We start from the raw sequence: 24027 nt of genomic DNA, 5'->3' as shown, positions 1-24027 counted from the left end.
GCTCTTATTGTACTAATTGAAATGAACACTATATTTATTTATTTTTAATAGGACAGTGATGGGGACAAGAGTGACGATAACTTGGTTGTAGATGTATCCAATGAGGTAACTTTTTACATTTTTGTAGTCTTGACGTTTGCCCAAAGGTGAAAGGAAAAGTATGTGTAGTTGTTAGAAGAAAAATAATCCTCTTTGTGGATATGTTAAAATATTCACAGCTCTTCCTTTTCATTAGTCTATGTCTTCCTCTGAGCTTTATCTATTTGCCTTCTCAGTTTTTCCTTCTGCTGCTTTGTCCAGGTCTCTTCTCTCTGCAGTTCTGACACTTCACAGCTACTCTGTAGTGCAGGGAGTTGTGGTGAAGTGCATGTGGAACGCTGAGGTTTCCAAACTACTGTCTTTGAATGAAAAAGGAAGACATTATCTAATGTTGTTTCACAGTAGGATTGTTATTTTAAAAATTACCTTTAAAAATGCTTGTATTTTAATCTCCTACATTGAAGACATTTTCCAGAAATGCTTTTTTAGAATGAAGTTAATTTAGAAGATTTCCAGAGATTGTAGACACCTTTTTTTTTCTCCAGGGCTGAGATTGGGTAATGGCATCAAGGTAAAGGCATGGGCGCTCCCTTTTCTTCGTCTTTTATTTCATATAACACACAGATTTAGGAAACCTGAATATGGTAGTGTGGTTCTCCTGGTCTGTGAAAAGCACAGGGAAAGAAGCTGGTGGAGAAGTGCCTTCAGTAGCTCCAGGTGCCCAAATTATGTCAGCCAAGTAGAAAAATGGGTGTCCAACTAGTGATTTCAGTAATCCTTTCAGAAGATTGGCTCACAATAAAACTGCTTAATAATCAGTCAGTAGACTTGCTGCCCTTTTGTGAGGTGTGATTTCTCCCTGCTTCTATTCTTACAAGCCAAAGGAGCATGGAGAACCTGCAGAGCTCTGATAGCATTGTAACTCCTGCGGCTGGCTATTTCAAGTTAAAGTAAATGCAGAAAGTGTCTCTGGAACAAAGAAAAATAATCACCTGAGAGGTGATTTCAGTTTTCCTGTAAGCGGCAAGGCAATTACAGAGTATGTTTAACAAAAATGTGACAGCTATTATGGCATATAAAGATCCCTGTACGGGCCATTCCATTTAAGAGTTTGACTCCATGATCCTTCTGGGTCTCTTCCAACTCAAAATATTCTGTGAAATCTTTGAAGGCATCCGTCTGTCTCTTCTTCTGAAGGTAGAGATGAGCAGAGTCTTTATCACCTAAAAGAGGTTATTGAAATGTTTATTGCAACAAGCAGAGAATGGAGAACGTACATGATAAAAACAGTGTCTTCAGTTTCTGTTGGTTTTCCTTGCTCTTACCACATTTTCTGCACTTGTTTTATGTTGTGCTTAGGTATGCTTTGCAAGCTCTGTGCTTGAAAACAATTTATGATTAAATGTAGTGTAAAATAAAAACAGATTGCTTATCATATGACTTTACAGACTTCTTGAGGCTGATGAAGGGATATCAGCTTTTTTCTATAAACATAATGAAACCTCTTGTCATTTGCACTTAGTGCTTAAATTCTCCTAGCTTGGTTTTTTATTTTCCCATAGACTCCTTAGTGGTGTTTGTGTACCAGTTTATGACATGGTTCTATGCTGTTCTTCCTTTCCCATTGTTTTAGGATCCTTCTTCCCCAAGGGCAAGTCCCACTCATTCACCACGTGAAAATGGTATAGATAAAACCCGCCTGCTGAAGAAGGATGCCTCCAGCAGTCCAGCATCTACAGCCTCTTCAGGAAGTTCCACTTCTCTCAAATCCAAAGAAATGGGTCTGGTAGGTGGCAGTCTGTGGTCCAGATTGTCTTCTTTCTTGTAAAATCTAACTCCCCACTCTTATGCAACTAGTTGTGGCACAAATTACCTGGCATTAAATGCTTGAGGCTGAAATTGGCCACTGTCTTTCCAGATCTTTCAAATATTATTAAGCTTTCCTCCTCAGCAGTATTTTCTGCCTTGTTTTGATTTCATGTATTTCCTACATTTCTGTCAAATGAGTTGTAAATTTATTACAAGGAACAAGAGTTGCTTAAGTGTGGGTTTGGGGTTTTTTTTGAGCAATAACTTATGGTTTAACATGGCCTGTATACAGACACTAAGAAGTTCTTCAGGCTTTTGTTAAACTCTTCTAAATAAAATGTTATTCCTTTGAGACTTTTTCTTGTAGGATCACTAATAATTTGATCTGATTCTCTATAATTTTTGTGTCATGTCTTTTTGATACTGTCAAATATGGTGGTATTTTGTTTTCGTAGTTAGATTTTCTGTGTCCAATAATAATTGATATATTAATGATTTCAAACTAAAATAGTTTGATAATGCATACTCTGTTTTTCTGAAGAAAATAATGAGCTCAGGCATTTCTTTTTTAATGTCAGTAGAAGAGGAAAAAATAACTTTCTATGTTTCTTATTTTAATTTTGGCAGCAAACAAAAAGGTCAACATTTCTCTCTCACGTGTTAATGTTATCAGCATTGTGTGGATTTATGAAAATTGGCTGAGGGACTAGGTAATAGGTGCACAGCATCCCAACTGCTGTTGTGATAAATTGTATAATATGGCCTGGATTAAAAATAATACTCATTTAATTTGTTTAATGATACCAGCATGAAAAAGCCAGCACGCCTGTTCTGAAATCCAGCACACCAACTCCTCGAGGTGATGTGCCAACTCCAGGCACTAGTGCAACTCCAGGACTCCGTCCAGGCCTTGGCAAGCCTCCAACAATGGACCCTTTGGTTAACCAAGCTGGTAAATGTATTACCTCATGTGTTTTTATGGTTCCAAAATTAATCTTTTTTTACACATGTGGTTGTTAACTAAATCTGTTGCTTTGTTCTTGATATCAAGAGAGGGCTTGATGAGAAGCAGATGTTTGGATTATCAGGAGTTTGAATATCTTTTTGTCTCTTAGTCTTTGTTTACTTTTGTCTTTATCTTTTTTTGCAAATAATCCAGAGACTGAATGCAATATAGAAAGACTTCTCAGAAGTTTCTGGTACTTATTCTGCATGCAATCTCTTCTACAGTCTTTGTCTGAATCTACTAATATTAGCTGCAGTGCACAGCTTGACAAATGCCGGGGGAAGTTTACTTTTGCTATTCAGGCTGGTACACACAGTTGCTTCAGACATGAGCTGTGTAAACCATGTCTGTCAGCTTTACTGCTTAATTTGGCAAAGAAGAGATTAATGTAAACAGGGGAATATTACAGAAATGGAAATAGGTAATGCCAGAAGAGATTGCTAGAAGTAATCATCAAGTTCAGACTTCAGTAGATCTTATTTGCACTGAAAAGAGCTGGTGGTACTGAGAGATTATGGGGATGTTTCTTGACTGTGTGTGAGAGGGGAAGCTGAGGTGTTTTAGGGGAGAAAAAAAAGAGCTTCTTTCTTGTATGCAGGGATACATAAATACACCCACTTAATTTCATTATTCTGTAGCTGCAGGTTTGCGGACACCGTTGGCAGTACCAGGACCATACCCTGCTCCGTTTGGAATGGTACCTCATGCTGGCATGAATGGAGAGTTAACCAGCCCAGGGGCAGCTTATGCCAGTCTGCACAATATGTCACCCCAGATGAGTGCCGCTGCTGCTGCAGCTGCCGTGGTTGCCTATGGAAGATCTCCTATGGTAGGCCATACGCTGCATGCCATTTCAGTCCTGTGAGCTGTGGTTCACTGAGAAAAGCTCCATGCTTCATTTAGCACTGCAGAATTCCCAGCTCGTAATAGTGCCAGGGGCTTGACAGCTTCACTGTATGCTTCACTTTGCTGTATGGCTGAAGAAACAAATTTGCACCTTGAAAACAAGGAATCTCGGTGTATTAATGTATGTTTGCTTTTTGTCCTTCACCTTCATCAGGGCTTTAACTGACAAACAAATACCAATAAATTATTTTGTGCTGCTGTATATGAAAAAGTAGTTTTGGTAGACACAAAGTCACTGTGGCTGTAGGCATCTGCTTTTTTGTTGCTGAACCACATTTGTGTTCTATTTAGACATAACAAATCAATCTTGAAGCATGTAAAAATCTTTTTATCTGGGCCTCTGTCCCTGTATTTTGTTGGTTTCTTGGTAAAAATCAACCTGAGAAGTTGGTCAGCACCTATTTTGGACTCTGAGATCAAGTGTGTTAAGAATAGTTGCTGTTGTGAGTGTACTAGGTAAATGGAACCCTGGTAGTTATAGTAGCTTGTCGCACAAAATAATTTAGGGGCCTGATTGTGCAAACATGAGCTTGATGGCAGCTTTCTGCATAGGCAAACTTACCTACTTGTAAATTTGCAAAATTGGATTTATGCTTGTCAACTTCTCATTATTGTTTGTGTGACCACTTTTTTCAAATTGGTAAACAGGGATTTTTTTGTGAAAATGTGCAAATTTTAAATAGCCTATAGCCTCCTTTTAATGCAGTAACAATGTTTATTCTAGTATAATGTTCAGAAGAAAAACTAACTATTTTTCGTCCAGAATTTCTGCTTGGATTGTTTGATAAACATACTTATTCAAGATACAAAAATTCACTGGAATTGCAGCATGTAAAGAGAATTTCATTTTTTTAAAGCTGTGGACAAGCTTGTTTGCACCCCACAGTGTGTCTCTGAGAGAGATCTCAGCTGCTGTGCTCACACAGAAGACTGTGGAGGCAGTGAGATCCTAGCTGGGGCCCAGAGCTGCTTTCCAGCACCACTCTTTGCAAGCCTGAGTACCTGCGAGCTCTCTCAGGAGTAAAGAGCATTGGCATGGCTTGGTGCTGACAGCTGACAGGGATTCTAATTCCAGGGCTAACACAAGACTCTCCCTTCTAACCAGGACTGCTGAGTTATGCTCAGTTGTGTGAATGTATGATAAATTATTTTCTGCTTTCATATGAGTGCTTCTGTCAGAAGTATGCTCATGGAAAAGATCTGGGTTTTGCCCCCCAGTAGAGGGCCATGCAGTTATCTGATACTGTGGGTAAAAGCCACCTTTTGGTTAAATGCATAATATCTTGGGAGTGGCATCAGTGGAGAGTTGGGAGTGGAGAAAAGTGCTGAGAAATGGATGAGAAATTCCAAGTGTGAGATTAATTCACTTTTTGTTGTCAGGTTGGGTTTGATCCTCCTCCTCACATGAGAGTACCTGGAATCCCTCCAAACCTAGCAGGGATTCCTGGAGGAAAACCGTAAGTAACTTTTAACATTTTGGTAACATCTGCAATATTTAGAGAGAACGAGGTTATATTTGTCAGTGAACAGGGATTTCAAGAGGGATAGTATCTGGTTGTTTCTATGAGGGTGTTTTAGACTTCTCCAAGTAGAACCTACAGCATAAAAGTTCTCAAATAGTAGTTGTGATATCCCAAAATAGATGTGTTTATACCTATTTCCAAGTAAAAGTTTTTGAAGGTTTTACTTTAAGGTATTTTTAATTTCCTTTTTTCCTGGGGGAAGTTAAGACGACTACAAACTAAACGCTAAGTAGTGGTAAAATGTGTTAGACAAAAATAAAACTAAAATTTGCATTAAACCGAGGATAAACGCATAGTGCAAACTTGCAGACTTCTGCAAGCGTCTGGCACTTGTTTTATCAGGCATGGAAGTCTGCAACTGATTACAGTGGGTATCTTGAGCAGTTACTTTAGAAACAGATTACACACACCTTGCAGAATGGGGCAAGCTATTTAGAACTTTTGTGTGAGTGCAGCTGGAGAGCAAAAGAATGATGACACAGTTGAGCAGGTAGTGCATAGATGTGAAAGAGTTTCCACAATAAATTCTTTTTATTTAAAAGTTTTGGTTATTGGTGAAGCAGTTATTAAATAAAATACTTAAGTGATTCTGTGACTTACTGATGTTTCAATAAAATAAATTCAGCAGCATACATAAAATATTTCAGTAATTTGGCTCTGGTAGATCATTGACTGTGAACTTAACCAGTCCAGTAAACTTGTGAGAATGTATGAACTCTGAAAATATGCAATTAATGTCTGGGTATTTTTGGACAAGTAGTCTATGCAGTTACTAACAGAGCAAATTTAACTCAGCTGTTTCTCTGGAGAGAATGGGGCAGAGATAATTCTAACAGGTTTTTTTAACACTCTGTTAGAACCTGTTCTTGGTTCAAACTTGGCAGTTAGTCCTGATGTCTCCTTTAACAGGAACTTGCAATTAGACTAGTTTTTCTCTACCTAGGTACTTACATAATTTTGAAACTTATTTAACACGTTGTATTTTCTGTGCAGGATGTTCATGTTACATAATGTCTATTTACCAATCTAAGTTTAATTTTTCCTTTTGCAGTTTCAGGAAACATATAGAAACTATTACTTTTAGGATGCTAAGTTGTCAGACAGGCTGTGGAGAAAGTTATATGCTCAGTTATATCAGTTTGCTTTGATTTTGGACTCCTATTAGTAACTGGTAATGTTAGTCTTGCAACATCCTTGAAAGTCTACCAGATTACAGGCAAAAAAGTGTATCTTTTCTTCTAATCTTTTCCTATAACAATAGAAAATGGAGCAGACTTAGTTTGGAAAGCCATCCTGAATGTGGTTTTGTGGTTATCCACCACATTCCTGAGAACAGGCTTAGCTATCTGTTGACAGTGTGAGAAACCTGTTAAATCTTGGTTGTACTTAAAGTTGGTAGTGCATTGACAATATTAGTGATGTGAAGGCTCACTGAGTTTGTGTATCAAACGTGGCGCATTTAAATTTAGTGCAGTAAGGATCTGGCTTTGTACTCAAAACTTGGACACATTCTTGCTGACTTTCATGGAATTTGGCATACTTAAATAAAATACTTTTTAAAATGCCATAATTGAATGGCTCTAAGTTTTTACTTCTAAATAACCATATTAATAAGCTTTCAATAACATATTTCATTACTAATGACTTGCAATATTTTATATTGTAATCTAGTGAAGCTTATTTTTGTTCAGTCAGAAATTTTCTGTGGCTGAGTTCTAGTTGTTACACTGTTCAAGACGAAAGGACAACATATGTATACTGCTTTACTTTGTATCCTGGTAATTAAGCTAAATTACTGTCAGGGGGGAAGCTGTGTGGGGGTTGCTTTGGTTTTTTTAATGTTTTTACCACTTAATTCACACTGCTTCAGATACTGCCTACTTTGATACATACTCCCTAGTTGCCATTTAATTTAATGTGTTCTGCAATGTTTGGGGGTTTTTGTGGTCATGTTACTTGTACATTTCTTCTAAAATTACATCCTTGCTTATCTTAGTGAAGCAAGCCTGAAATTCCATAAACTCATGGAATTGTCTTTCCATTGACAACTATAGAACAATTTCATGTATTAGTCTTGATTGGGTAGATGCTGTCTGCTACCTGCAGCATTTTTGAGTATCTCACTTACTTCAGGTTTTTCTCCTGTATTTTCTGTACAGAGCAGATAAAATTGTGCAAACTGGTGGAGTACGCGTTGTTTATTTTCAAAGTCAGCCTTTTTCTTGAATGCGTATACGGTGACACATTGAAGTTGTTTTATTAGATGTGAAGTTTTAGTGAGTCTTGTTGCAAGTGGTACAGAGAATTTTTGAATGTAGCTATTGAATCCCCACACATGTGTATGCTTTAGGCTGCACATTTTTATCAACGGTTATGCTTACACTGGTTTTTTTCACCCAAGAGAAAATGATGTTCCCTTCTTTCCAAATGACACTTCTGGTGGCACCCAGTTTTTTTTTAACCTTTGTATGTTCTGAGATCTGTTAATGACCTCCTTGTTAGAAAAATGTATAACCTGTTAAAAACCCACTTGGACATGAACGTGTGGTGTCTGAATCCTAAACTCTTTTGTTTTATGCATTTAAATATGCCCAGGACTGTAAGTTTTTGGTGTGTTGCTCTAATAAATTTTTATTTGCTTTGCATAGTCTTTTGAACAAGTACTTAACTTTTAGTATTTTGTAGCTGCTAGATAAATCCATAAAATTCTTATGGATTTCTGGTTTACATGAACCATGCCTTTTAATAGTTGGATTGTGGACTAAATAGTTTCAAGATTAGTGGTAAATTTATGTCCACAGTGCTGTTTCCCTGGTGTCTAAAATTCTGAATTCTCCTTCTACTTGTAAGCTGACTTTCATTGTGATTTTTGATAAGTGTACCATACTCTTCTGGAATTGCATGGTTTCAGTTCTGTTCTTCAAATCTTAATACTTCTACAGTGAATGTACAATGAGAGATTCTGTAAAGGAAGGCTCTTTTACTGTATTATAGGAGATTAATTGCTGTGTGCATCCCTGCCATTTATCTCTAAATAGACTTATTTGGTGACTGTATGAAGATGAAAATTCGGTTGTTTCTGTACAAATACCTCTATCCTTATTTCTTGGCATTTTTTTCTATATGATGAAACAACACACTCAGATATTCACTGTTTCTTGTGATAACTACAATTAAAAATGAGCTGCAGTGCAAAGAAAAGCTGAAAGCAAAATGCAGTCATGAATAGAAGGAACTTTTTGCTTTGGGTTTTGTTGTTGGGGATATTGTTGTGCTAGTTAAAGAAATCTGCTTGAATTGAAGGTATAAAGTGGAAGTTTTTGAGGAATTTTTTTTAAGGCACAGTACTTTAGTAGGCAGGAATTGTGTGCATTTGTACATCAATCCAAATACTTAGAGTAGATGGCAGGTAGTCTAGTTAATCTGCTGTATTCTTGGGTAAGGAATGAATTATCCTGAACTCTCCTTGGTATGTCAGATGATACTTACTTGCTGTATACTTATTTGGAAATAAGGGACTTTAAAATGAGAAACTGGTTTTTGTTGGTATCACTTAACCATGTTGCATAGGAACTGTGCAGATTCTCGGTATTTACTGCTTTGACACACATGAGAGAAGTCTCTGGATGCAGTAATTCAGAAGACTTCCATTATTCAGAAATAATGTAAGTGACAGTATACTATTTCTCAGAACTCATCTAAGTAAAAGGCACAGAAGTTTGTCTTGTTATGGTTCTTGTCATAATCAGATAATTAAAAGTGTATATGTATGTATTACTTGATATGTACTTAGTTTATTTTATATTAAATTTTAATTGCATTTTTGTAAGATAATTTTCTTTGTTTGTTGTTAGCCCAACACAAGGAAGGACTCTTCTTTGACCAAAAAGGGATAATCATGGAATCCATGATAGGGATAGCCATCTTGATACAGACAGAATGTTCTGAGTGAGACAGAAAACTCTGTTAGTCACGAGGCTAAACAGCAGATTCTGGCATATATGGTCAGCTCTAAAAGAAAAATGGGTCATTAAGTGGTGCCTGTTAAGAAATCCTGAGCTTTAGAGAGCTCGATAATTTCCTAGATTTTGCTAGCTGTTGACTCTTTTGAGGTTAGATAATGAAAATTTTTGTCATTTTTGAGAATTGAGGCCTGTGAATGTGTCTAATGCATTAAAAAATTGAGTCTTCTGTAGGTGTAGAACTCTTAAGTACAGTCCTTCCCAGAAGCAGCAGGATCTCTTTCATGGTGACCTGATAAAGAGGAAGCCAAGGGCTGCAGTGGCTGAGCTGCAAGTAGTCATTTGCACTGCTGTCTCCAGTCTTGCATTCTTCTGGAGACAGACACTTTCCTTGTCCAGGGAGTGTCAGGAGTGTCAGTCTGGCAAAATAATGCAAGCCTTTTCAAGGTTAAAAGGTATTGTGTAACAAAAGTTATACCATAATACCTAGCAGATACAAGTCACTAAACTACCATACCATAAGTATGCTGGCAGTGGTGATCCTAGTATTACATGCCACGTATCTTCCAGCAAACAGGAACATGTACTGTTTTAAGTGCTTTTCTTGGCAGAGGAATTTGGCAAAGTGTAGCCATTCCTTTCTACAGTGGATTGCAGATAACTTGCACTGTAGAAAAAGCTGTCCTGGCTTGTAAGAAACTATCACTGGTTTGTTGTCTAGCCATCAAACTCAGTCATCCTGCATCCTGATCAACTGGTCTTAGAAGCAAATGCTAAAAAAGAGTGTCTGCTGCTATGATTAGTATAGCCCCACTTTAAACATAGACATAGTGGTAAAATTCTACATGATTAAAAACTACACTGAGTAGGCCTGTGATGTTTCAAAGTATAAGAGTCATTACAATTCTACAGTAAAAAGGAAGTGCTTGAGAAATGTTTCTATTGTCTTCCTCAAACCCCATCTCAGCAAGAACTGAGGAGCTCTGTGTGTGCACCTAAGCATTTCAAAACACTAATTATTTAAGTATTTTGAATTGAACAGAACATTTAAGTTGTAACCTTCAAAAAAAAAAAAGTCATGGACAAGTAGATTATTCATCTTGGACATGCTGGAAAAAATTGCCTAATACATGCTTAATTATTTTGCTTCAGTCCATGATAAAAGCAAGGGCAGGCTGGAACTTGTACAGTTGTACAGTTGGAAGTTGTACAGTTCTGTGTACTCTTACTGCTAACAAATACTCTGTAACTGACTTAGATCTGGAGCCCAGGATGGGTCCAAGCTTTTCAATGTCTTAAATGCTGTGACTCTTTTGTTTGATTCTGTAGATGAACCTGAGCAGTTCAGCCTCAAGCAGGCTTGTTGCCACTCCTGTTCTGCTTCCTCTCCCATCCTGTGTCAGATCTGTTTAGTGAATAGCTACTTTGGGACAATCTTGTCTCTATTCTTCTTCACAGAGAGAAATGGATTTCTAGTTAAGCCTTTATCATTACTGTAATTCCTCATACAAAAAGCCAGAAGGGGTCCCATGGGACAAAATACATTTGATATTCTGTGTGCCTTGTGTACATGTAAGAGAGTGAACATTGCATTTCCTTTCTTATCTTACATTTCCCATTCCTGACATTTCTGTGACAAAAAAAGATATAATTTTTGTGCTTGCTCATCCTCTATGTCTATGTACTCTGTGAGCAAGATTTCTGCTTATACGTCCATGAAACATGAATGAGACCGGAATTGCATATATATGCACTCACTTATAATTTCTCCTCTGTTTAAGAGCAGTTACTGTTAACCAGTTTTTACCCTTCACTTAAGAAGAAACTGTGATATTGCATGGGTTGACTGTTTTCAGTTGTCCTGTGTGAAAGGGCTGTAGAGTTCTATCATCTCTCCTCATGCTTTTTCAGAGGAATTTATCTTATGCCCAGGAGCAGAGCAGATTCAGTTCTCTGTGATGTCTGTTCAAGAACTAGGCATCTTCCTTGTTCCTTCATTTCAAACTGCGTAATACTTAAGAACATGTTATAAAATACTTTTAAAATACTAGCTTATTATTCAGAACAGAAGATTTAATAGAAATATCTATTTTTGGGTTCTTGGAAGATGGATGTGATACTAATAGTTGGGCTACAGTGATTAAAGATTTCTGAGGAAGAAAGTAGATTTGAAAAGAAAGGGAAGTTCTGAACAAAAGAATATATTAGAAAAAGGAGTGTTTCAGTAGGGAGATGGCAGCTTATAGTGAAAAAAAATACTCTCACCATTTTTTATCCACTTTGGCCTCTTAAAGGATGCTGTTGATGTGAGAACAGCATGACAAGTGTGAGGTATAGGTGCACTTACAACAGAAGTAACTGAAAAGGAGCTCACTAGTATAACAAAGCCAGCCTTTTACAGCAGTATTTTAATTATTAGTTAAAATAAACAAAGAAACCCCCCCTGCACCTGAAACCTTTATTAGTTGGTGCTTGCACCTTTGTCCTTGAGTAGAGCTGACTTTTAACTTTTCAGTGACTGTGAAAAAATAATTTCATGTACTTTCCCTAAAGAGAGTTTTTATTCAGTGCTAGAACGTCACTTCCTCAAACCTCATTTTCAATAAACTTGATATCATGCAATGAATACAAATAAATGGTATTTCTGAAGTGCCAAAAGTATCTGGAAAACTGATCCTTTCAGGTTTTTCGATGTACTTATTCAAGAAAACATAATTATGAGAAGATGATGTCAGCTTTCTGATGAAATCTGCGTGCAACAATTTTGTGTGTTTCTGTTTTCTGTTTAAAGCACTACTTAAAGCTAGCAGGAGGGGAATATGAGCACAGCCAGTGGTGATGTTAAAGATGAGATGCAGGAATCAAGCAAAACTTTGGCTTGTGGTACTGCAAGGCAACAGGTGCAAGCCTCATGGAAGGATGAGAGTAGTGCCTGGTGAGGGTGTCTGCTGCTGTAGGACTTTTGGTGATGCGACTTGGATCTGCTAGGTAGAAACAAGGGGCTGAAAGGTCTTTTATCTAAGTGGCTGAGGGATAGCAGGGATGACCTTGGTCTGTACAGTTAAGTGTGGAATTTAACCAGCTTTCTCATTACACAAATACTTCAGCTGAGGTGAACTGAAAATTTCTGTTGGGAATCCTTCTCTCCTTCTGAGGTTTCATCTGCCTGTATTATTTGGCACTGTAGCTCTGATTTTCATGAGATGATTGGCAAAGAACTGAAGTTAAAATACTGTGTTTTTCTTGCATTGTAGTTCTGTAATGGCTGATTCTTAAAATTGTTTTGTCTTCTCTCTTTCCCTTCCCCAAAAGAGCCTACTCCTTTCACGTTACTGCAGATGGTCAGATGCAGCCAGTTCCTTTCCCTCCTGATGCCCTCATCGGTCCAGGAATCCCTCGCCATGCCCGTCAGATCAACACCCTTAACCATGGAGAAGTTGTGTGTGCAGTCACCATTAGCAACCCCACAAGACACGTGTACACGGGTGGGAAGGGCTGTGTCAAGGTCTGGGACATCAGTCAGCCTGGTAACAAAAGCCCTGTCTCACAGCTGGACTGCCTGGTAGGTGAACAAGAACTTATGCACAAGGATAGCTTCTCCTTGAAGACTCAAAAAAAAAAAAAAAAAAAAAAAAAAAAAAAAAAAAAAAAAAAAAAAAAAAAAAACAAAACCTGTCCTTGTTTCAGTTTTGCTCATATTAGGAGGAATTAGCAGACAGATCTGTTTCCTGGTGCCTTTTTTTTTTTTTTTCATGCATAACAGTGTTACAGAGAATAGTGCTGGTTTGTTTAGGAATAATTATCACTAAGGGTTAAATAACAGATTAGATTTCTGAATAGAATGTGTATGTTATGTTTTGAATAAAACATGATTTTTTTCCCCCTTTCTAGTTGTTCTGATGATGTTTGGGCATGGGTTTAAAAGGAATATAGCTTGTCTTCTGCAGGGCTGCAGAGAACCTTCCTAGGTCTTTCACTCATACAAGGAGTGAAAACCTCATTTTTGTAAGATTATAGCAGCCACATACTGAAATAATGTGACAGAGGACCAAAGGTTACTTTAGGTTTTGCAATAATTTTTGTTCATGATCCACTGGTTTTACATGTAGGCTGGTTATTTTCACAGATGCAAGGTACAAAAGGGACTGGGTGCATTAGTATAGGTAGCTGAAAAGCTAACTCAAAGGTAATGGCTCAATAAGAGATGCTTCTCACTAGAAGCAGCATAGAGGTTTGTGCAGTGTTAACTGAGAAGACTTAATGTTGTCAAGCACAGCAATACGTATTGTAAATGAAAATTCTAGCTTCAGTGTTGATCCAGTTAGATGTGGTGGGGTGTTTTGGGTTTTTTACTCTTTATCCTTTTTTACTGCTATCATTTTGTAATTGTCTAGTAGTAATAGTGAAGTTGAATAGATATTCTGTTCTGTGGCAGGTATTGGTCTGCATGCAGAGCTTTCATTTTAGTTATGGAACAGTAATGACTGATTAAGTCAACACTTTCACTGCCCTACTTTCTGCTTCTTCGTTGCAAATGTAAAAAAAGTCATAGTAGGAATGCTGTTAACTAATTTCTGCAGGGTTTTTTTTTTTTTTTTCCTATGTCTTGAGTTACAGATCTTAATGATCAATTTTGTTAAAAACCATTGCCAGTCAAGCAAGGTTACAACCTCGGGAATAAGGAAAGGTAGAAATGTCTTCTGTCACTAACTCCCCCTTAGTACCTCTCAAATCAAAAATGGTGTCACAAATGAGAGATCAGTATGTACAATAAGAATCACATCGAACAACAAAGGGCCAACATAAATAAGGATCAACACAGCAATACTTAATCTTTCAACTTTAATACTGTGAATGCAAAATAGTATTTGAAAGAAAAATTGAAAAATCTGAAGGGCATGAAACTAGAACGATATTTTCATATAGGGCTGTTAAATGCCAAATGAAAGGTCATTTGCTTTAATATTTCTATTGTTGGTGACCTTCACTGATGGAGTACATTTGCAGAAAAGCAAGCTTACTTTGGCTCTGTTTTTGTGTAGTGAGATACAAAACCTGCCATTCATCACATTTGAAACAAAGTAGACTGTGGCAACAGGAGTCTGCAGTTAAATTTCTGTAGCTGAAGTTTCTAATTAGCGATCAGAAGTAGGTGTTTCCAACCTTTTAGGATCTGCTTAGGTTCGCCTTCAGTACTTTGGTAATGGAAAAAGTACCAAACTGTTTGAAACTTTGATGCATTCAGAATTATATTAGTGGTCTTTACTGGCAGGCACATAACTGAGGTGATTTGTATTGTACAGAACAGAGACAACTACATCCGCTCCTGTAAATTGCTGCCCGATGGATGCACCCTTATAGTTGGCGGAGAAGCCAGCACATTATCCATATGGGACCTGGCAGCTCCAACTCCTCGTATAAAAGCAGAGCTGACATCCTCAGCACCTGCCTGCTATGCTCTGGCTATCAGCCCTGATTCCAAGGTGTGCTTTTCCTGCTGCAGTGATGGGAACATTGCAGTGTGGGATCTGCACAATCAGACATTGGTCAGGTGAGTCGTTGTTTACAGAAAATTTTAATAGAAATTACTCTTTGGACAGCTGCATAAATATTTATCTCCCTGAATAGGATTCATGACAGCAAAGTAAATAGTGTCTTTTACTCAGAGGAGTGGTTTACACTGAGTTAGGCAGAAACTAGTTTTGGTGTCTTCAGCTTCGTCTTGGAAGATGTGCCTTCAGGGTTAGTCCATAACCTACTGTAATCAATGTAAAAGCTCCTCTGAGTCTCTGTTATTTAGGATTGGTCTGTAGGTTTCTACAAGCAGCATTCTTGCTGGTTTGTTACTCATATGGACTGAATATGACTTTTAGGGAACACTTTTAGGTTTCTTCTTTTCCTTTGTTTAAGTCTTGTTAAGCAAAAAAGAGTATTTTCAATTCTTACGTAGTGATGGTAAGTTGTAAGATTATTTTACAAAAGTGGTTTGAAAGCATGGATTCTCTCAGTTCTTTCAGAAAGCACAGGGACTTACTATAAGATAAATTTAGTTTATGCTTACCAAAGTAGTAGTGGCTTACAATATTTTTGGAAAAGAGAGTCTAATTTGGATCTAAGCCATGATATCTTGAAAATTCTGAACATGAAAACTAAAGAATATGCTTAGTCTGCTGTGTTTCAGTTAAACTTCTTGTATATCCCTAATTAGCTGAAAATTACATGCAGAGAGTCATGTTTATGTGAATGCAGATTTTACTTTCTGTTGAACCTTAGATCAATAAATACAATTTTAGTTACATAGAGTTTTCACTTTGTCATATGCATGCTTAATCCCTGTAAAGGTGCACTCAGCATCATCTATACACATCTGTGAATGTATTGTTGTTTAAATGTTTGCTACATGTTCCCACCACTTGCACACTGATCTTGCTGGTTGATAACACATGGAATTTTGAGGCCAGAGCTACTAAACAAAACATGCTGTGTGACCTTTCTGTGGCAGCCTGTGGTGATTCATTCCCTTCATTCCCAAGCTGGTTGTCTTTTCCCCACCCGCCCTCCACCGTTCACACTGAGGCATAGGACCTTGCTAGAGCTAATTGCTGACGAAAAATGCAGGAGCCTCAGAATGCTTTTGCCAAAGGATTAAGAAAAACTTGAGATGACCTTCTGGTTGCTGAAAGCTGCGAATTGCTAATGAGAAGGTTATAAAACGAACTGCACCATTTAGATTTTTCTAATCTCCTGCCACAGAGAATGCAACTTTGTGACTCAGCAGTGCTTGTGTTTAACTATCTGGATCTCTATCTGGATCCCTTTCTATTAGTATATCTGCTTGTTATTTATCTTCTTGACTTGCAGCCAAAGAATAATACAGAAGCTGTTTTCTGAAATTGGAGGTTTTATTCTGACTGCTTTGATTTAATCTGAGTTATCCTTAGTGGTTTTAACTGCAGTTACTGTACTTTAATATTCTCACAAGTGAGTTTTGATTTTTTTAGGTTTTTGTTGTTTTGTTTTCTTTTTTTCAAAACCTGATAGGAAATATTTGATTTTACTCAGCTAGCCATGATGCAGTTCATTCCTCTGGGACCTGGAAAATGTGTTTGTAATACTGGTATTTAATGCTCACTGAGAGAGAGGGGCTGATTCTTGCTCATCGTCAGACACAGAACAGATGACACATGTACAGAGTCCAAAACTAACACCACAACGGTGTTTACCTTGAGCTCTGGCAGGAAATCATTATTCAATCTGGTTTGTTTTATCAGGCAATTCCAGGGCCACACAGATGGAGCCAGCTGTATTGACATTTCTAATGATGGTACCAAGCTCTGGACAGGAGGTTTGGATAACACTGTCAGATCCTGGGACTTGAGAGAAGGGAGACAGCTACAACAGCATGACTTCACATCACAGGTAACTGGATTTTCCTACAGCTTGTGGAAATGTGTGGGGTGGGAAGCAAACCCTTAGGATCAAAGGTAAGACTGAGCCCAGTAGAACTGGCAGATTGTTCTCCCTCTTCCTTTTGGCTGCTCACAACACAATATTTCGAAGCCTTTTTATGTGCTTACAGAGGAAAATGACAGCCTGACACTACTCTTTTCCTTTTTTTCCCAGGTAATATGTAAAAACAAGGGTTATCTAATTACTCAAATTTTGAACTGCAATTTTACTACTGAACTATGTGAATCTGCCCTTATCTCTCTCTGTCTCTGTCTGAGAGACACAGAAGGAGTTAAACAATTTTAACGGCAGAAAAAAATTATCTATAGAAAATAAACCCTAAAAGGTGTAAATGTGGTTTAATTTTCAGATATTTTCCCTTGGTTATTGTCCTACTGGTGAATGGCTAGCTGTGGGAATGGAGAGCAGCAATGTCGAAGTGCTACATGTAAATAAACCAGACAAATATCAACTGCACCTTCATGAGAGCTGTGTATTGTCACTCAAGTTTGCTTACTGTGGTAAGTTGCCCTGAAAATAGAGCTGGAGGTCAGGGCTCTTAATTCATGTTTTGCTGATTAGTTATTTCACAGTCATTAGTTATTACATTTCAGTTTCTTAAGTAATGCATAAATGTCTCTGCTTTATGAATTCAAATGCACTTACCTACAAACAGCCATCTGTCTAGAGGCTGCTGTGAGGATTGATTCATGTGTAAAAAGCTATTTCTGTTTGAGGAGTTTAGGGATTTCCTAGCATGTAACACACTGCAAATGCACTGAACATCCACACTGATTGTAAGCAAAAGTACGGTGTTGATTAGTAGTAAGAAATTTTATGAGGATAATTAGTTAACAGATTTCATTTATGTGAATTGAAAACCCAAAATTGGTCAGATGTCTCTTTCATGTTTCTGTAATCCTTCTGGTTCATATTCTAGGTAAATGGTTTGTGAGTACTGGGAAAGATAACCTTCTTAATGCATGGAGAACTCCTTATGGAGCCAGTATCTTCCAGGTGAGGATGATGTTGCTTTTAATGAAAAAAAAAAAAAAAAACCAAAACATGCAGAGTTCCAAGAGTGGATTCAGATATCTCCACATGTGATCTACCTAAAATGAGATGATGAAATGAGGATAAACAGACTTCTTTTAATGATGTAATATATTTCTATTTTTCTTCTAGTCCAAAGAATCTTCGTCAGTGCTTAGCTGTGACATCTCTGTGGATGATAAGTACATAGTCACTGGCTCTGGAGACAAAAAGGCTACAGTCTATGAAGTTATCTACTGAAAAATGTGATGGGGATATTCTTTTAGAGGTTGAACTGGGCCAAAATTCTTTGTAGAAGTGGAAAGATTTTGATTTTTTGAAAGGAACAAAAGTGTTGAGGTTCCAGACTTTGCCATGAAACTACTCCAATTTTTCAAAATAGAAGGCAACATGCAGCAACAAAGTATTGGCTACGTGGACCAGACGGAACACAGAGGCAAGATGGACAGATGTAGCCTAGGTTTTTGACATAATTTTTAAAAGCCAAGTCTACTGAAGAATGTTTGGAGCCTTTTATTTTTTCTTTTTGTGACCTCATGCAAATTTTTCTCATTGCCTGAATATGGGGGATAAATACCTTTCTGTTCCTTGCAGTTCAAGTTGCATTCTGTCCTGTGTAGAGCAGCAGTGTCTCAGATGAACTTGTTTCCTGGTTTTGCATCTTGTGATATGTTTTTGTATCTTTGTTGAAGGTCAAACATTTGTATAAATTGTAAATATATTTAGTTTATTACAGTAAAGGCTTTAGTACCAACAACCAGTCTTCCCCCTTTCCCCCTCCATGCTTGCCCTGCTTATTTAAAATTAAAAACCTTTTGGGGATATAAGTACCTTTTTAGGAGTAAAAGCAAACAGTATGTATAGTTTGAAAATGGTGTCTTATTCTTTATAACTATTCTTAGATTCCTTTATCATACTTCAAAGTAATTGATTTGACATACTAGGGTATTAAGTCCAGTAGATATTGTCTTGTTCTACGGAAACTTAAAGGCAGTTTTGTACTAATTATAGTGTAAATATAAAAATTGAACATTTCATAAAGCTGTGCAGTTTAAGTTTATTCTGATGTCCCATGTATATGTTCTTTGGCGGATACAGTAATATGTGCCTGAAAACTCATTTGGTCTTTTCTCTAGAAGAGGAGGTGACTTGCCTGTCCTTTCTCCCCCAGCTGAACAGAATTCATGTGAGACTGCATTTCAACTAAGTACATCAGAGCCTTTATTTGCTATATGAGGATGTCTGTGATTAGATAAGCTAGATAAGTTGCATCCTTCATGTTTTACAGAGAAGTGGTAGTTAATGACCATTTGCTTTTTAAAGTCTTGTCTATACTTAGATACTCAGGTAAATTTTACTAAATTACCAAAAGTGTGAGTTTTACAGGGGATTGCTTAAAGATGTTAAATACTTGCAGGGTTGCAAGTGAAGTGAATTAAACTAAACTAAGTTAAACTCACTTCTTGATTTCTTGCAAGAATATTGACAAAGGAATATTTTGATTTTTAACTAATCCACTCTACAAATTAATTAGAATTAATTTTCCTGAGTGTCCCATGTTTTACAGGCCTGTAGGGTCTATGTAGTCATGCTAAGCAATCTTTGAGTTCTTTCCATTGTCACATCACTCTGGGACGTTTGTGAAGAGCCATGATAAGCAGCCAGTTACCAAAGCTATGCATCTTCAAGTTTTCTTGGTGTATTCAAGAGCAATGGCTGAGGAGAGAATGAATTCACCTTATTTAACTAGTATTTTTTCAGTCTAATGTGTTCTACCATTGTGTGCTAGACAACAAACTTTGCTGTTGCACTGATGAGAGCCATACATTTCCTACATTCTGAAATTTGGTTAGAATTTCTGTTGCTGTTGGAGGATTTCTTTGAACAACTAATTTAGATCACACAAACTGGCAGACAGCAGAAGAGCTGCTTTCTCATTTTGCTAGCATTTGACAATGGCCTATGTCCCTGCTCTTTCAAAGACACGTAGCTAAGAAGAAACAAGCTTGACTGACAGATGCATTGATTGGATAAGGAATTTTTCATCTGGGGGCAAATTTCATCAGAGTTTCTAGTCTGAAGAGACAGGTTTTCTTTTCAATTTACATGACCATTCTACTGAAACCATTTTATAGCATCTAGAAGTGTAATAGCCTTAATGTATTCACATTACATTCAGAATGTAAAATGTCACCCATTCAGGATAATCAGGTCTCCTAGACATTTAAAATTAGCATTCTACCAATATGTATCCATATATATCTTTGTTGATTGCTTAGTTCTTAATTTGTAGCTGTATGAAAATGACAGACCTGTTTAGATGCTGGTCATGTTGCTTTCAGACATAGTGGGGCAAAAAGTAGAATTGTCAGACTTTTCAAAGAATTAACTATATTTGCTACACTGAAATACTGGGAAGTGCTAGGCCATTTTTAAAAAGGAAAGTTTTAAAACTAGTATTTATGAGATTACTTGATTTTTACACATTTCATATTGAAATTTTTCTGAACATCTGCCCCTGGCACTGATCATTGACTTCAGCAACACCAGCAAATTTGCTTTAGCTAGGACCTTTGGGATTTTTGCCAAACTGCTATCACCTTGGCTTTTACTTTATGGGTATCCTTTTGCTGTTCTCTGAAGTCAATATTAGAGAAATCAAGAATGCAAGTATTCTTACATATCCATATAAATTTAAAAAAACCAACACAAGTGTAATTGGTCTGCTATACGTTGTGACATAGTGTTTGCTAGTAAGATCACATTCTTTTCAATCATGAGGTTCAAAATTATAGTGTCAGGAAAATCTTAAAATACCTTGTTTTCTTGGCTTCTAGAATACACGGTGTGTCAGAACAGTTATGGAATCAGAAATTTATGCATGTGAATGAATTTAATCATATTTGTATCATATATTTCTTGATTGTAATTAAGAAATTAATTCCTTTTTTCTCCCCCCCATTATATCTACTTTATGCCTTGGGTCTAAAAATTAGTGGATGCATCTTCTGGATGCATCATCCATACTTATGGATGAGTAGTTGTCTCCATTTGTTATTTCAGATTTCACTTAATGTTTATGAAACATTGTGAGTTTTCTCATTTGTCAGACAATAAGGCATATTCTACTTGTAGATGTAATTTTTAATGAAAAGATAGATTTGCTGAACTACTAGCATGTCTGTCTATGCAATTACCTGAAAGAGGTAAAACTTGTGAAGCTTAAAACTTTCGTAAGTTCTTGTAGCCTTGTGTAAAGTAATGGGTGGAAATAATTGCTTATTGAATGAAAAAACAGACCAACCAAGATCAGCAGGAACAGAAAAGGCACTGGGAGAACCATATGAAAAAAAGAAATGCACCAGTAACTATTGTGTAGGCAATTAATTTTTTTTTTTTTTTTTGGGGGGGGTGGATAGGGAGGGGGGTTGGAGGGGAGGGTGGTCAATTTAATTGCAGTCCTAAAAGATTCCTTTGGTTAGCCCCTTTTTGGGACAGTCTTTGTGTGCTGGGTGGCCTTCAGTATTCAGAGATGTCTGAATGCCACTCTGGCAAATGCTTGTGTTAGATAGAAGCAGGGAGTCCTTACAAAAGACATTTTAGATGTCAGTGCAAACAATAACTGATGAAGAGGGGATTTGTGGTAATACCAATTCAACTGAACAAAATCCTTTGCCAGCTTTAATATGTATATTTTGTATATGTGCATTTAGCATAACCCTTCATAAATCGATTGTGCAGAAAGTCATGATATCATTCCACACAATGTATTTGTCAGTGTGCCAGACTTTCTTTTTTATTATAATTCCAAGCAATGATAGTTCCCCATGTTAGTCCACAAGACACTGGTACCTGAGAGAGAAGTTTCATCTACGTTAGTTGATGAGGCTTTTGTTTCTTTAAAGAAAGAGGAGGGAGCACTAAATGCTCTATGATTTTCATAGGCTGTTATAACAAGTTATTTTTTAATACAAACATCAATGTAGAATCTGTCATTTAGTCTCATACATACTTCTGTGTATGAGTGACTGACCATAATTTTTGGGTCACATTTTTGCATTGGTGATACAAGTAGAATTTCAGAAGCTTCCAAGTTACTTGAGTAACTTTAAGTCAGATTGACAAACTGATTTTTGTTTTCGTGTTTAATTCTTGGTAGGGGGTTTTGTTTGTTTGTAATTTTGTGGAATGACTGGCCCACTTAGGTGCCCATGGGATTATGTAGTCTGGTTAGAATGGTATTTCTTATTTTCTATTATTTTGGTGCAATTTTGAGTTGATGGGGAAACGCCACCATTCTGTTAATTAAGAAAGGTGGATTTTGAAGTTTTGGGATAAGGAGGAGTTCTGATTTCGCACTACTGATAAAGTGTTTACCCCTTAAATCACTTCACTGGATAATCTGGACTGACTCCAACTCTGATGACCCCTTGAAGGGTTTTCTTTTTCCCCTACCAGAAGTACACAGAAAGAATTTGAGAATGTAGATCTATGTAAGACTTCAGTCAATTCATTCTGTTCTGCCAGACACACTTTATTACATAACAGGGAAGGTGAAGAGTTGAACCGGACAAACATCAGAATACGAAAGAGTTCATGACATGAAATCCATGGACAGAATCTCTTCGGTTCAAAAAGCCCTCCAAGATTATCTAATCCAACCTTTGGCTGAACATCACATGTAAAATAAACCGCAGCATTATGTGCTGCATCCAGTCATTTATTGAACACTTATGTGATGGGTGACTCTACCACATCCCTGGGCAGCCTGCTCCAATGCTTGGCAACTTTATCCATGAGAAAATTCTTCCTGAGGTCCAACCTGAACCTCCCCTGGCTCAGCTTGAAGCTATGTCCTCTTGTTCTGTGGCTGAGAGGAGAAGCCAAGTGACACCCAACTTGCTATAACCTCATTTCAGGGAGTTGTAGAATGATGAAGTCTCCCCTGAGCCTTTTCTCCAGCCTAAACAGCCCCAGCTCACTCAGCCACTCCTTAAAAGACTTGTGCTTAGACCCTTTGCCAGCTCCTTTGCCCTCTCTGAACACGTCTCAATGTCCTTGTCAAAAGTGGCTTGAAACTGAACACAGGATTTGAGGTGCATCCTTTCCAGTGACAAGGACAGGGAAAATCCCAGCCCTAGTCCTGCTGGCCACACTTTTGCTGACACAAAGCAGGATGCTGTTGGCCACCTTGACCACCTAGTCACACTGCAGGATGAGGGAAAATGAGAACATAGAAACACATACATTTTAGGTGTAATCTATGCAATTCACCTAGAATGAGATTTCAGTGTGCAATTTCACTGACTTCTGTTTCTCTGTAAAATTGTTCAAATGTTTCTGGATAGTTATTCAAGGACACTTTGGGTTGTGTGTTTGAACTGGAAGTGGACATTTCTTCGCTATCCGTAAACATCTAATCATCTCATCCTAAGAGGAAAGGGAATTAAATCATAGCCAGTTCTCAACATTTACCATTACCTTTTATTTCTGTAGCTCAACACCTACTTCCAAGCAATTAATAATCCCATTTTCTGCAACATGCTCCCAAGTGCCCCATTGCAACTTGAGTGCTTAAGTGCGGTGTCGTAGAATTTTGCTAGGGAAACCAGACATGTAAGAACTAGGTGCTTGAAAAATCTGCCCTATGGGTCTATCTTACTGGCATTTCTGAGAAATTTACCCAGAATTTCTGCTCAGCTATATAGGAGAGCTCAAACACTCACTGAAACGTTTTCTAAATCAGAAAAAAAAAAGTGTTTTGAACACATTTTAAGCACACAGGTGGGCTTGGGGTTTTTTGGTTTGGTTTGTGGGTTTTTTACTATTTTCTGTTTATTTCTTTTTTTCTTCTGACATAACTTTAAAAAGTATAAATTAAATGCAACAAGAAAACATGAAGGGAAATCAGAAGAATGAATAATAGTCTTCAGAGGGCAGAATGTTGTTGAAGATACTGTATCTGAAACAAAGTACCTACTGCTTCTGTGATACATTAATTCTTGAGAGAGCTGGATTTTTATTTCCTTGAGGCTAAAGTGCTGCTCAGAAAACTGAATACGAAACACTTTCTGTTGCTGGGACAAATGTTTGTTATCATTTTCAAATCCAGGCAGGGTTTTTTGTGGAGTTTGGATTGTTAGGGGTTTCTTTCCTCATGTTTCCTAGATCTGGTCTCACAGTTCACTCTGTGAAGCTGAACAGCAGTCCATGTCCTTTCTAGCTCTGTGCTCTACTATGCATTAGTAAGAATTTTGTTGCCTGTTAATGATATATAGTA

General features: G+C 37.4%; 1 protein-coding gene across 3 annotated transcripts in view; it reads left to right on the top strand.

Moving 5' to 3' along the window:
* The window catches only part of LOC310922418 (transducin-like enhancer protein 1), a 77278-nt gene extending 53791 nt beyond the window's left edge, over positions 1-23487 (top strand). For all 3 annotated transcript variants that reach the window (XM_083882977.1, XM_083882976.1, XM_083882975.1), the window contains exons 10-20: positions 52-105; positions 1673-1825; positions 2656-2800; positions 3493-3683; positions 5141-5217; positions 12558-12807; positions 14549-14796; positions 16517-16664; positions 17065-17215; positions 17635-17711; positions 17880-23487. In XM_083882977.1, coding sequence (XP_083739103.1) covers positions 52-105; positions 1673-1825; positions 2656-2800; positions 3493-3683; positions 5141-5217; positions 12558-12807; positions 14549-14796; positions 16517-16664; positions 17065-17215; positions 17635-17711; positions 17880-17987 — 1602 coding nt within the window. In that variant the 3' untranslated portion in view covers positions 17988-23487. The remainder of the gene's footprint in view (positions 1-51; positions 106-1672; positions 1826-2655; positions 2801-3492; positions 3684-5140; positions 5218-12557; positions 12808-14548; positions 14797-16516; positions 16665-17064; positions 17216-17634; positions 17712-17879) is intronic.
* The last annotated feature ends 540 nt before the right edge of the window (positions 23488-24027 follow it).

This window comes from Zosterops lateralis (genome assembly GCF_965231275.1).
Source record: "Zosterops lateralis genome assembly, chromosome: Z".
NCBI lineage: Eukaryota > Metazoa > Chordata > Aves > Passeriformes > Zosteropidae > Zosterops > Zosterops lateralis.
The sequence above is the reverse complement of the archived record's forward strand: the minus strand, read 5'-3'. Positions and strand labels throughout refer to the sequence as shown.